The sequence below is a fragment of the Panthera tigris genome, chromosome A1 (genome assembly GCF_018350195.1).
Source record: "Panthera tigris isolate Pti1 chromosome A1, P.tigris_Pti1_mat1.1, whole genome shotgun sequence".
NCBI lineage: Eukaryota > Metazoa > Chordata > Mammalia > Carnivora > Felidae > Panthera > Panthera tigris.
Genome location: NC_056660.1, coordinates 211,274,329 through 211,287,962, shown reverse-complemented (window position 1 = coordinate 211,287,962; position 13,634 = coordinate 211,274,329). Strand labels below are relative to the sequence as shown.

Sequence of the window (13,634 nt, the reverse complement as noted above, 5' to 3'; positions counted from 1 at the left end):
CTCCATTTTGCTAGGAGATTTATAATGCTTCCCAGTGAAAAAGTGTAAAGCTAAAATAATACAATAATAATAAAAACAAAACAAAACAAGACATAAAATAAAATAAAATAAAATAAAATAAAATAAAATAAAATAATTGCTACTACCTGTTTGCAAACTCTTTTACTATGGGAATCAATTTGGTAATAAGTTTCTTAACATTGCCATAATATTTATGCTCCTTTTTTTAATGTTTATTTATTTTTGAGAGAGAGACAGAGACAGAGACAGAGTGTGAGTCAGGAAGGGGCAGAGAGAGAGGGAGACACAGAATCCAAAGCAGGCTCCAGGCTCTGAGCTGTCAGCACAGAGCCCGACATGGGGCTCGAACTCACGAACCGTGAGATCATGACCTGAAGCGAAGTTGGATGCTCGACCAAGTGAGCCACCCAGAAGCCCCAATATTTATGCTCTATGAGCCCAGAAATTCCATCTACAAATTAACACTAATGAAATCATCAGAATATGATGATCAATAAGAAATTGGCTAAAAGACATTTTGCTTTGTCTTGCCAGTGAAACATAATGTATCCAAAAAATGACAGCTACGAAGACTGAGTAACACATGGAAAGGTACCCATGTTAATGGCATTAAGTGAAAGCATGTGTATACGTACATAAACACATCCATATGCACACAACTATATACATCTATAACTAGAAAAAAGCATATTGAAAGACAAAAAAGGGGCGCCTGGGTGGCTCAGTCATTTGGGTGTCCAACTTTGGCTCAGGTTATGATCTTGCGGTTTGTGAGTTCAAGCCCCGCCTCAGGCTCTGTGCTGACAGCTCAGAGCCTGGAGCCTGCTTCAGAGTCTGTGTCTCCCCCTCCTCCATCCCTCCCCTGCTCATGTTCTGTCTCTTTCTGTCTGTCAATAATAAATAAACATTAAGAAAACTTAAAAAAAAAAAAAGGCAAAAAAGAAAAGTAAAAAATGCATTGTGTCAGGGTGGTGACTTTTTCTATTTCTAATTTTTCAATAATATTTTTAACCTACTTTTATAGTATAGAACGTTTTAGCTCAAAGCAACTAAAAATACACAGTTGACTGATTCAGTGTTTCAGGCGGTCTTCCATCTTTATATTTAGCAATGTGTGTCCTACGGGAATATTAGCATTTCACCCTCTGTGTCTGACAGCATGAGAGTAGATATGTTGCCTTTCTTCTCTGCCAGAATAAGAGCTCACTGTTGCTCAAATAGGCAGTGTGACTGAGATTCAGGTGAGCACATGGACACTGGCAGCTTCCTCATAGTTCCTGTTAAGGTTTAATAACCAGAATGACATTTGCCCAAGCAGGCCGAGGTGTTGCTGAAGGATCAGGCTGTATCAGAACCAAGTTCCTGATGCACATTTGGTAAGGGAATCTCATTTCCTAGCCAAGAGGATGCATCTCATCTTTACGAACACAGCACAATCAGTCATTTATCTTGTATTCCTATGCTCTGAAATATTGCATGTGTAATAATGCAAAGAATTCATCCCATGTTGAAACAGAAAAGAGGGGCGGGTGGGTGCTCTCCTGTTTTGTGGAGGGGCCCCTGCCCAGCCTGGACTGGCTGAGTTTTCACTCCTTGGTGTCCGGGGACAAAGGATTTCAGCTTAAAGCTTAAACCTGTACTTCACCTAAAGAAGAGAAAAATGGGGATGAGAACTCGAAAAAGTATTTGTATCTATAGTCCCCATGACCTCATTTTCCTCACAACTGCTCCTCAAGGAAATATTTTTCACCAACTTATTTTTTGTTTATGTTGCTTTTGCTTCTCGGCAAGCCCAGCCCCCTGGGCAGTGGGGCAGGACATCTGGAAATGCCAGGGGTAGCACTGGGGATAGCAGTATGACACCAACCCCACTTACGGCTGCTGCCACAAATCACAGCTTTGACCTAATGGATTTCCAGAGGACTAGGATTTTCAAAACAGCACACATTTTGAAATGAACATGATCCCCACGATTTCTAAACGTTAACCCTTGGTTTCTGTACTGAAGGAGGGGAAGAGAGAAGTTGGAAATACAAGAATCGTCGATTAGGTTGACAATGCGTGACTCAATGTCCATTGCTGGACCCCTTTCCAGGACTGCTTCCTGGGGCAGGGGGCACAGGTACAGGGAGGAGTGAGTGAAGGAATGGTGACGAGACAGAGTATATAAGAGAGAGGCCCACAGAGTAGGTGACTGTGTTCTTCTGGCCATTCACTCCTTCACTTCCATTCTCTTGGCTACCTCGCTGAATTTGGCACTTCCCCTTATTGCTGCCCTAGTTTTAAAGGCAGTAGTTACAAGCTAAAGGCAGGAAGTTCCAGAACAGACTTGGACATGATCCAAAAAAGAGAGGCAGAGGCCTCATACGGGACTACTATTAAAGCCCCCCAAATGAGTGAAGAGCCCCAAGTACCTGACATACCCTTCCCCGCCCCCTCGCCCCAGACCTTAGAGAAGTTCACCCAGCCTTCAGCCAAGAGAGTGGATGCCCTACAAATGTCCGTGCACTTGTTCACAGTTTCCAGCTTGTACTCAGAGGACTAAGGCCAACCAATGAAATGAAAGGTGAATAGAAATGATCTGTGTCACCACCAGGCCGTGGCCCTTAATAAGAGCCAGTCTGCCTCTTCCATTTCTGTTTGCTGTGGGGCATGCTGGAAGCCACACATATCAGATGTCTTAGTTGCAAGATGAAGCTGGGCCACCCAATCTGCATCAGACTTACAATGGGTTAGAAATAAACCTTCCCTGTGTTGAAGTCCTGAGATTGTGATTTCTTATGGTAGCAGAACTTATTCCATCCTGATATACTTGACAGCAAGGAATCTCTCTAATGCTCAATTTTATGAGAGGAAACTACTCTCCTAGTAGATAGGAATACTTGGTAAATTGGAGACAGAAAAAAGAACACTAGGTTGGAATCAGGAGAGCCTGTTATGGTTTGGATTTGCCCATCATTTACAGTATGCCTCTGAGCCGGGTATTCGACTTTTGTTGCTGTTGTTGTTGTTTAAATGTTCATTTATTTATTTTGAGAGAGAGAGAGTGTACAGTGGGGGAGGGACAGAGAGAGAGGGAGAGAGAGAATCCCAAGCAGGCTCAGTGTGGTGCCCGATTTGGGGCTCGATCTCATAAGTCATGAGATCATGACCTGAGCCAAAATCAAGACTAGAACCCTTAACTGACTGAGCCACCCAGGTGCCCCGCAGGGTGTTTGACTTTTGTGAACTTCAGGTCCTCAACCAGGCTTTTAAGCCTTTCTGTTTTGCTTTTTAAAACACATGTAATACTGGGGCACCCAACTCTTGATTTCGGCTCAGGTCATGATCTCATGGTTCGTGGGATGGAGCCCCGCATCGGGCTCTGAGCTAACAGTGTGGAGCCTGCTTGGGATTCTCTCCCTCTCCCTCTCTCTCTGACCCTCTGCAGCTTGTGCACGCACTCATTCTCTCTCTCAAATATCAATAAATAAACATTAAAAAAGCAAAACACATGTAATACTGTATTGTATGCCTGAAAGTTGCCAAAAGAGCAGATATTAAATGTTCTCACCACATACACAAAAAGGTAACTTTGTGGAGTGATGGATATGTTGGCTGACCTTATCGTGGTAAACGTTTCACAATATGTATGTGTATCAAATCATCCGGTACAATTTAAATTTATACAATGTTATGATGTGTCACTTTTATCTCAATAATTCTGAAAACAAAACAAAATAAGACATGTAACCTTTTTTTCAAACAAACTCTTTCATGAACAACAGTATATAAAGCTGATACAAGAAAAACTGCCTCTCTCTTTAGACCATGGCCAGCATATTCACTCTCAGAGAGGCCCTGGGCCATGTTTGTGGAACCCTGCAGACCTATAGGCAGAGTATGAACCACTGGCTCAGACTGCCTCCGTGGCCCAATGTGAAGCTGACACGGATTCAGAGACACAGCAGCTGTCTCTCACCTGTCCCACATGTTACGCTGCACTCTGTCCAGTGGCCATACTGCCAGAAGTACACCAGTTTTTCCACGTCATTGTCAAGGCCATCTTTCCGGATTGTATACTCATATTTGATGCCAGGGTTAGTCACCTGGAACAGAAGCTAAAAGGCAATAGAGGGTTGACATCACTGTCGTGACTTTATATTACAAAACACAGTGCTATAATAACAAATGCTACAGAATGTCCATCATCTTAAAGTAATTATGAAGACATGCATTGGAGCAAACGCCAATAAATGAATATATCTCCACCTCTACTTCCACCTACACATCTATCTATATCTATATCTATATCTATATCTATATCTATATCTATATGTATATCTACCTACATCTATACCTTTATCTATCTCTATCTAATCTCCATTTGATTATTTCTTGGCTGAATTCCCATGGAGATTTAATCTTATGGAAATTTCTCTGAGGGAATGGGGATAGTGTCTTTTCCAACAATAGACTGGTAGGTCACCTTGCACCCTTGTGTACTTAATAACTTTGTGATTACAGGTAAGTTACTTAATATCTTTGTGCCTTAGTTTCACCTATTTACAAAGTGAGGATAATAATAGCATGACTAATAGGGATGTTGTGAGAGTCGAATAAGTAAATAAATGTAACATAACTGGATATGAGTAGAATACAGGGCGTTGGGTAGGCTCAGTCGGGAGAGCATGCAACTCTTGATCTCAGGTTGTAAATTCAAGACCCACGTTGGGTGTACAGATTAAAAATAAAATCTTAAAAAAAAAGATATGAATAGAATAGTGCCTCATATGTAGTTAGCATTCAATAAACATTAATTTTTATTGTTGTTGCTGTTGCCTTATGATGCTATTCTCTAGCTCTCAGGTGAGTTAATTCCTTTAAAGCATATAGTTCTGCAATAAAAATGGTTATGGGCTTTAGGCAAGGCATACCATTCTTGGGACCCCCCCCCCTCACTTCCCTCTCCTGCAGGTACTCTACTTACCACATATTTAAAATTGGTGGATTGGTTGCTCCTGGGATTGGGGTTCCCGTATGTAAATCCTTTGCCATGTAGGCAGGTAAGATTTCAGGTCTCAAGACATTTATGAATCATAGCTGTCAAGCCTTGACCTCCAGCTTTTATGAGTGCTCTGATCTCTGGCTCTGCAATTACCTCCTAACTTCTGAATATGGTTATATCTGACTTTCTCTTGGGCCATCTGTAATCCCCAACTTGCCTTGTCTCTACTGATATAGTCCACTCCTTTTCTATAGTTCCTCGCCAACACGAAAGACAATTTACTTATTCAACTCTCACAACACCCACTTGTGCCTTCAAGGAGACATACTACATTCTAACTCCATTCTCCCCCAAGAGTTTCACAAAGTCAAACATCTTGTCTGAGGACAAGCACATGATAACATATGAAAAAACCATGTCAGTCTATCACCATTGCTGGAAAGCTACTTGGAAACTCATGCCACACTGACATAGATTGACAGCATCTTTTTTTATACCTGAGAAACACCTGCAAATAAACAGCTTAGGTCAACCATAGTGGAAACTGAACTCAAAACTCCCGTTAGAGGATTTTAGGGACCCCATCATTTCATTATGGGGACTTCAGAAATTTCTAGGCAATAAAGGATTAACAGCACAAATAACATCTTGCTTCCCTCCCTGCTCCTTGCTAAAAATTTTAAGTATTTTTAATTAATGTCCCCTAGCAAATACCTTGGAAAAGAACATCATAAATGTCCTAACTAATGTACATATCATCAGCTGCCTTCCCCTCTGCATTACCTGGATCCACACTGACTCATTGGTAGGACCTGTGGCCATCAGTTTCTCCAGGTCTCCTTTCCTGTCATATTGGAAGATGGTCCCTGCCAGCTTGTAGTTTCCATTCCACTGGATAATAAATCCTCCATTGAGGTAATATTTTTTGGGGTCTTCACTCCTGATGGCCAAAAAGTTTCCAGCTCCTTCAACCTCCATTACCCTTATGTCCCTTGCTCCTTTTGGAATCAGTCCAATGTCAACATAACCTAAGGAGAGAAGATACAATAACGGAAAAGGCACAGTAGCTTAGCTGAACACAATCTGCTTCCGATCCATCATTCATCTCCATGACTTAGTGCCCTTGCCTTCCTTTTGGGTGGTCATTGGGATTAGTGGATACACTAGTCATGGGGAATTTTAAAGAGCTTGGCCAGGAGTAGAATTTCCAGGGGCTCTATGACTCAGTATATACACAGTTTTATGAGAAGAGGTGAAATAAATGCGGATTGGACTATGAAGCATTTGTGGTTGACCCAGCATTGACATTTCTGTAATTTTAAGTTGACAGTTCAAATATTTACAGCCCCTAACTAGCTTCCCATCAGCATTTCTGCTCCCCCATTTGTTGCTGCTATCAGATTAATCTTTTTCAACATTACATTGGATACATCCTTCTGCTTATTCATCCTCATTGCCTCCAAGTTAAAGACAGACTCTTAGAAGTAATCTAATCATAGCTTAAATTCATTAATAGAATCCCAGGAGAAATCATGGATTGATTTGCCACCTGGTGCTCTTGAATACAACTTGTGATGAGAAACTCAGCTCTGAGTACAGCTTTTTATATTGCTGGACAATTCTATTCATTAGAAAGGGGTTTTTTTCTTATTTTTTTTTTGTTATGCTGAAATATGAATTTATGTTCTACTCTCATGTGCTCTACTCCAACCTGAAAGAACACAGAAGGCATTCATTTAAAGATGATGATCAATTCTAGCTACAGTCTTATCCTTGTATACTGGTAGTCATGGCAGGGGACATACTGGGGAGAAAAGGAATTAACACATAATGGTTTCCCCTCTTTGGCAGACTCCATGCTAAGCACTTTATGCATTTATCCTGTTTGTGTTTCTTAAGAACCATCAGTGGGATAGAATGGAAAGAACATGAACTTTGGGGATGGCATGCAAATGTGTGGGGGCAGGGGAGTCAGAACACTTGAGTCCTAGCTTCTGCATCACCACGAATGTGTTTTATGACTTTCATGCACTTATTTAACTTCCTTGAATGTCATCTGCACAATAAAGGGGATTGAATAGATGATGTCTGACATTGCTGGCGGCTCTGATATTCATTTTTCTCTTTTCTAAGCGAAACATTCTTTCTTGTTCCTTTAACCTTTCTTTCCATGCAAAATTTGGTCTTAAGACCCTGATCATCCTGGCCATTTTCCACTGGACATGCACTAGGTTTTTTGACCCCAAGGAAACCTGCATCTCTGTCACCTGAAAGTACCTTGACTGCTCCCCCTCCAACAATGCTGAAGTAGCAGGGGGTCTTGGGAGCTAAAATCCTAGGAAGCCAGCAGGAACAATTTGCTTAGAAGCTCAGGCCACAACCTCAGCCCCATTTTTCAAACTGACAGCTACCATCCAGCAAGACCAAAATGCAGGTCTTGTAGCACCTTATTAAATTCCGTTTGACCCTCACAATACTTGCCTGAAACAGCTGATTAAAACTACAAATTTACAAGTAGCTCTAGGAACATATTTATCACATGTAAGTGAGGCTATCGCAATTTTCTGAAATGCCTTTGGAGTGTTGCATCCCACAGCCACTTTCTGACTTGGGATATTGCCTGCCTTCTCAGAGCAGAACTCATGCAGAAAGCTCAACTGGCATTACATAGCAGGACAATCACCTTATCTCCTTTGTTTACAGACAAACAGCAAAACAATCCCTCCCCCCCCCCCCAAAAAAAAACCCAATGGGAACTAGATGGAAAATAATCCCGGAGTTTGCTTTTTTATCTTCCACTTAAGAAAAAAAAATCCAAATTTAGAAATATTTGTCATCCAGATTCTGCAAACTTCAAAGGGGAGGTACATCAGATTTAAAATAAAAGCTTCCAGTGAATCTAAGTGCTGCTTCTAAACAGTCTACAGGCAGTTCACAGAAGATGTAAACTGAGATCGATTTAGCCATGAGCAAAAGTAATGCACATTTCTACCACGTATTTTGCAAAAGAATATCTGGGGGAAGGCCAAAGGATAAAATTATGGTAACTTGGAGTTAGAAAGAACCACAATATCTCTACCAGACTCCTTTGCACATGACAAAAAAGCCCATACTTGAGAAGAATATAAAATGAAAAGTAAAATGTTCAATTTCCCTTCACCCCCAGTCCTATGTCTCAAGGACAATTACAGTGAATAAGTTTCCTGGATTCTCTTCCAAAATCTTTCTTTGCATGTATAAGCACATATACACATAATTTTTTAAACAAGTGGGATCATACTATGTGAACTATTCCAACTATTGCTTTTTAAATTTAATATACCTTACATATCTTTCCATATTTTTTGAGCATTTCAACAACTGCAAAAATGACATAAACCCATTTGTTTAACCAATCTGCTACTAATGGACATTTAAATGGAAATGAATGGCTATAAACCTTTCTGTTTATCAAATGAGAAACCCGGGTTCCCACACAAAGAAGAAATGTATCCACATCACACACCTAGGTAGAAAGTACATACACCTATACCCAGGGTTTGCTAACCAATTCTTAATATATTGTTTTTAATAAGAAAATGTGGTTGGTAGAAAGAGAATATTCCTGAGTATCTTATCCTCAAGGGTCTTCTTTACAGAAATAAGAATCATATTAAAAAGTAAGGGTGGAAAGTTATTGAGACATTTATTCTGCATCAAAGGAAGGCTTTCAGGGTTGATAAGGCTTTTTCCAAAGTACTAAGAATGGTGAGTACATACATTCAGAAAGTCACTTTCTCCCACCCTCCCTAGTAAACATCAGTCATTTGCACCAGTATTGGGGTAATACTGAGAAAATGGGGAAAGTAGGAAAATGTAATCTTGACCTCAGAGAAGGAGTCTCTGGGCCCACGGAGATCACCTGGAGAAGCCAGCCTATCACTGAGTCCTGAGTCCCTTGAGCTGAAAGAATACTTGGGGCCTTTGAGGATGGGGCAGAAGACCGGCCCCGCTTCTGAAACCATCATTATAAGAGATAACAATGGATTATTGGTGCTAAAGTGCACCTTATCCAACTGTTCTTTGCAATTCACAAAACAAAATTTACCCAGTAGCATATTTCTAATAAAAATGTGCTCATAATGAGGTCAGACTATTAACCCCCTGACAATTTATCTAGAACTACCAGCTCATCTTTTTTTTTTTTTCTTAAGATTTATGCTGTCAGTTTGCAGCAAGCAAGACAATCCTCAGTGCAGGCCCAAATCTCCTGGTGTAATGTAAGGAGGCTCTGGGAAAGGCCATCTCCTGAGGCCTGCCTTGACAGCAATGACACATCAGGGTCAGGTACAGGTATCAACCTGCACTTGACCTGCTCCCACATGAGAAGGAGGAAGAACTACCCATAAATATGCCCGGAAGATCTTCTGAAAAGCCCAACTGCCTTGATCCACGTTGAGAGTTTTAGCTTCAATTATTTCAAAAAGAGGGTTATAAGGGCACCAGGACCTTGGAAAACACCACGAGCAACCACAACCCTCTTGCGAGAAGCCAGGGGAAAGGAAACATAGAAGAGAGACCAGACATTGACAGGGGCTTCCTGACCCTAAATGCTTCTGGGAAAGGATGGCAGCCCTGAGCCCTCTTGATACAAAAACTGTCAAGTAGAGGGTCCCTTCACTCTCCTTCCCTTCTCATTCCTTCCAGCCTGGGATCTCCTGGAAAACATGATCTAGGATAGTCTCCAAGTAAGGTGATATTCTGGTTTCAAGAAAGCCACATCCCCTCTTTTTATTATGCCCTACCTTCTGCCTCAGGTTTCTAAGAAAATGTTCTCATGCTGTCCATGTGGACTCATCTTCTAGCACTGGGCTACCTACCCTGTCTGAGGCAATTGTGTATGTTTTGGCAAACCAGTGACCCCTTCATGTCATTTGCCCACCTAAAATCATAGAATGGACCTTATTCTCTCTTAAGCCAACAGCAAACAAACTGAACCTTGCAGAATTGGCATAGGAGCAGCTTTGAGTCATGAAGCCATGCCATTTGTTCCTAAAATTGCCTCTTCCTTCTCACTGCCCAGACTTGAATCGAACTTGCACACATACTGCTGTCACAGCTCCCTAACCTGTGTTGTGAGGTGTTGTTGATGGGTTCCATTCATTCATGCACTTCCTCAGCGACAGAAACTAAGTGGTCCCAAGAAAAAGTCCAGAATATGCCTCACTATGGGATTAAGACAGCAATCTTAACATAACTTGAAACTGGTGTCAATTCTTCACTCTAGGTGAATTTAATACAACCAAAAAGATCAGCAGCAGACACTCGGGAGCTACCGCTGGAAGAACTGAGCATATAAACACACAGGATCGGGAAGTGGATGGGTACCATGTGGTCAGGTGCAGGAATAATTCCAGGTCCAGGCAGTTGCTATGCATACTCCATTCCAGGAATTTCCTAAAGGTGTGGACACTGGCAGCAAGTGTTTCTAGAAGAAACTTTCTGTGTCTTTCCTCTGCTTTCTAGACTGCAGATTTTTTTTTCAACATGCTTAATTGCGAAAATGAAATTGTGATGAATCTCAGAGGAAACCTAATTAATTTAAATATTATGCCAAGAGAGTTACAATAACTCTAGTATGTGCATCAAACCCACTAAACAGATATGCAAATATATTTGGTATATATTTAACAATATTTAAATAATACTTAATAAGGTGAATTCTGTATGGAAACTGTTCTAGGTCAATAAAAAGATTGTAAGGTAATTTTTTTTAATTTACACGGGTTTGCTTTGTTTGTTTTTGAGAGACAGAGAGAGAGAGAGAGAGAGAGAGAGAGAGAGAGAGAGAGAGAGTGTGAACAAGTGTGCATGCGTGCTGGGGAGGAACAGAGAGAGAGGGAGAGAGAATCTTAATCAGGCTCCACACTGAGCACAGAGCCCAATGCTGGGCTTGATATCATGACCGTGAGATCATGACCTGAGCTGAAATCAAGAGTCAGGTGCTTAACCAACGGAGCCACCCAAGTGCCCCATAAAAATATCTTAAAATTGAAGTCTGAAAACATTCCGGTTGTGATTAAATAAGGGGAGTAGGAATCAAGGCTGGTGCTTTGGGCACTGAGTTAAATGACACAATTTCCTCTATGAGAGTTCCAGGGCACTCAGAGAATGTGGTCTCTTGTTCCCAGCAATAGATGAAAGCAGCCAGTGTGAGCAAGACCAGGAGCTGGTTTAGTGGTCACTGGGTCTGGCAATGGTCAACTCTAGAGAAGCCAAGCAAGGCCAGAGGAATCCAGAGTGGTGGTTTTAGGAAGCTAATGAATTAGTCCAAGAGGTTAAAACTGTCAGGTTTTAACATTTAAGACCAAGGTAGGTGAGTAACACAGAATCAAGGAAATTAGGCAACAGTGGGAAAAAAAAAAAAAAACACCCCGAAGCTGAGGAACTAGATGACAAAAGGTCAGGGTTCTAGGCCAAAGAAATTGGGCTATGAGAGTTTGGGATGGAAGTCAAGGCTCTGGGTAACAAGCCCAGGGTGCCCTTAGAAGAACAGAGCTTAATGTTCTATCAGCTTCCTTCCAAACCAGGCTCCTCATTTAAGTTGTGCCTAAGGGCCAAGTGGCAGAGTGGGGCCCAGGCCTGTTACCCATTAGGGTAAGGGAGAGAAGCTGACAGGAAGAGAGTCATTGTCTTATTCTTTCTTCTACCTACCCCATGCCAAGTACACAACAGGTACTTGATTAATGTTTCTCAAGTCATAGAGTGAATGAATAAATGAACGAGCGGATGATATCTGTACATAGCTCACTGTATTCTGGACCTAAGTTCTTTAATTTCAGACACGTCTACTCATAGTAACCATGGCACTATAGCAACATGCCAATTCTTTTTTCTTTCTCCAAGAGAGGAAATGGAAGCTATTATGGAGGGCCTACAAGAAAGTGGGCCTAATGTTCCTCAAGTGTGACACTAATTAAAAGGCATGACATGATGCTGCCATCTGGCACACAGCATCAAATCTACTAAATGAGGTCCTCTCCACAAAGAGAGACAAGGACTTAGCTTTTGGGATAGCCCAAGAAAGCCATGAATAAAGACATCTTTTCTTGGAGACTCTGCCCAGCTTCAACACTTAGATTTCAATAAACATAGGATCAGCCTTAGGGCTAAGAGCAGGGGGAAGACAAAAAATACCAGACAGGGTTGAAAAGGGCCTCAGAAATGGAGGCCCAAAGGGGTGACTTCCCCATGGTCAATGGTAATCTGGATCAGCACCTGGTCTCTTGCCTCTCAGCCTATTTCAATTCCACATCATCCATCATCGTCTTTCTTTCCTTCATAAAAAAGGACAGGGGCTAATATTTCATATCTCCATAGTCAAAGGCAGCAGCAGCCAGAGAGGAGGATAAGATGGGTCCTTTCATGATGAGCATCTCTAATGCAGACCTTCTCCACTTCGTTTTAAACCTACTCTGTTAAAAGAAATCTATGAGCCAAAGTAAAGCAAAAAGGGAGGAGAACACAGGCAGACACATGGATCAGTTAGGCCATGCAAAGTTTGAAAGATTTCTGAATTCTTCTAGGTGACTGACTACATATTCGCATCACTTTTTAGTCACAGAGATGATCTTGCCTCAAGTGCTAGTTGTACCCGTTGCCCGAGTTCATCATTTTTCTAGTGTTGTCTGATAGTTGCTTACTTCTCTCAGAAAGGAGACGCTGGGCTTTCTCTCAAGATCATGGTTGTGACAAGAGCCTGTAACAAGGCTCTGGAGATTTGATGCCTAAGTGTAAAGCCATTTCCAACCACAGCTCCCATGTAACTGACTGCAGATATATACTTGCTCTGGGAATAATCCTCCATAAGGGCTCACCACGTGTCACAAATTCTTGAAGGCAAATGGGATGCCTTCCCGACCAGAGAGATGAAGTTACAATGGGAATGCCCCAAGCCAATCACTGCCAGCCACCAAAGTTCTCCACAGTTCTGGGTGGAGAGACAAGGAGAAAAGAATACTTCAGGATATTCATAAGAAGGGAAGGATTCTGAGATTTATGTCTGTGGGCCAGAATCAGAAAGTGACAAAAACCCAATATTACAATAGTGGTTTACAATATTACGAATGCAATATTGTACCAAGTCACATTAAAAAAAAAAAAAAAAAAAAAAAGAGCTACAGCTAAACCAAAAAGGCCCATAGGCAGGGTATCACGGAGGGAAAATATCTGATTCAGATATTCCATCAGCATAACTGTTAATGATGTGGTCTCCTTTATTGTCAAAGGAATATGGAACCAACCTTAAGAAAAGCATTTTTCATTCAAATTTATATAACCGCTTACTGAATACCTCCTATAGATAGAAATTATGTTTGTTGACGTGGGGGTTGGGCAGGGTGGTGATAGAGCCTAAAAGATGATTCATCCCTCAGTTTATAACTGCACTAGAAAGAAAGAATACAACAGAAGCAGAAGTAAGGCAGCAATACAAGACAGCATGTAAGTAAGCACAGAAAACAACTAACTACACCTTGGTTGTCTTCAAAAAGAGGTTGTTAAGTTCCCTCTTTTGACTTTGGCCCTTGGATGAATCAATCTGCCCAATGCAATCTAACTCCATTTCACAGAGTTTTGCATCACTTTG

The 13,634-nt window shown here is 41.4% G+C and overlaps 1 protein-coding gene across 1 annotated transcript in view; it reads right to left on the bottom strand.

Annotated features, from left to right (window-relative positions):
- LOC102959469 (A disintegrin and metalloproteinase with thrombospondin motifs 12) overlaps positions 1–13,634 on the bottom strand; it is a 301,054-nt gene that overhangs the window by 63,771 nt on the left and 223,649 nt on the right. Inside the window, exons 15-16 of the mRNA XM_042956966.1 lie at positions 5,792–6,036; positions 3,983–4,121 (exon numbers count right to left, since the gene is read on the bottom strand). Coding sequence (XP_042812900.1) covers positions 3,983–4,121; positions 5,792–6,036 — 384 coding nt within the window. The remainder of the gene's footprint in view (positions 1–3,982; positions 4,122–5,791; positions 6,037–13,634) is intronic.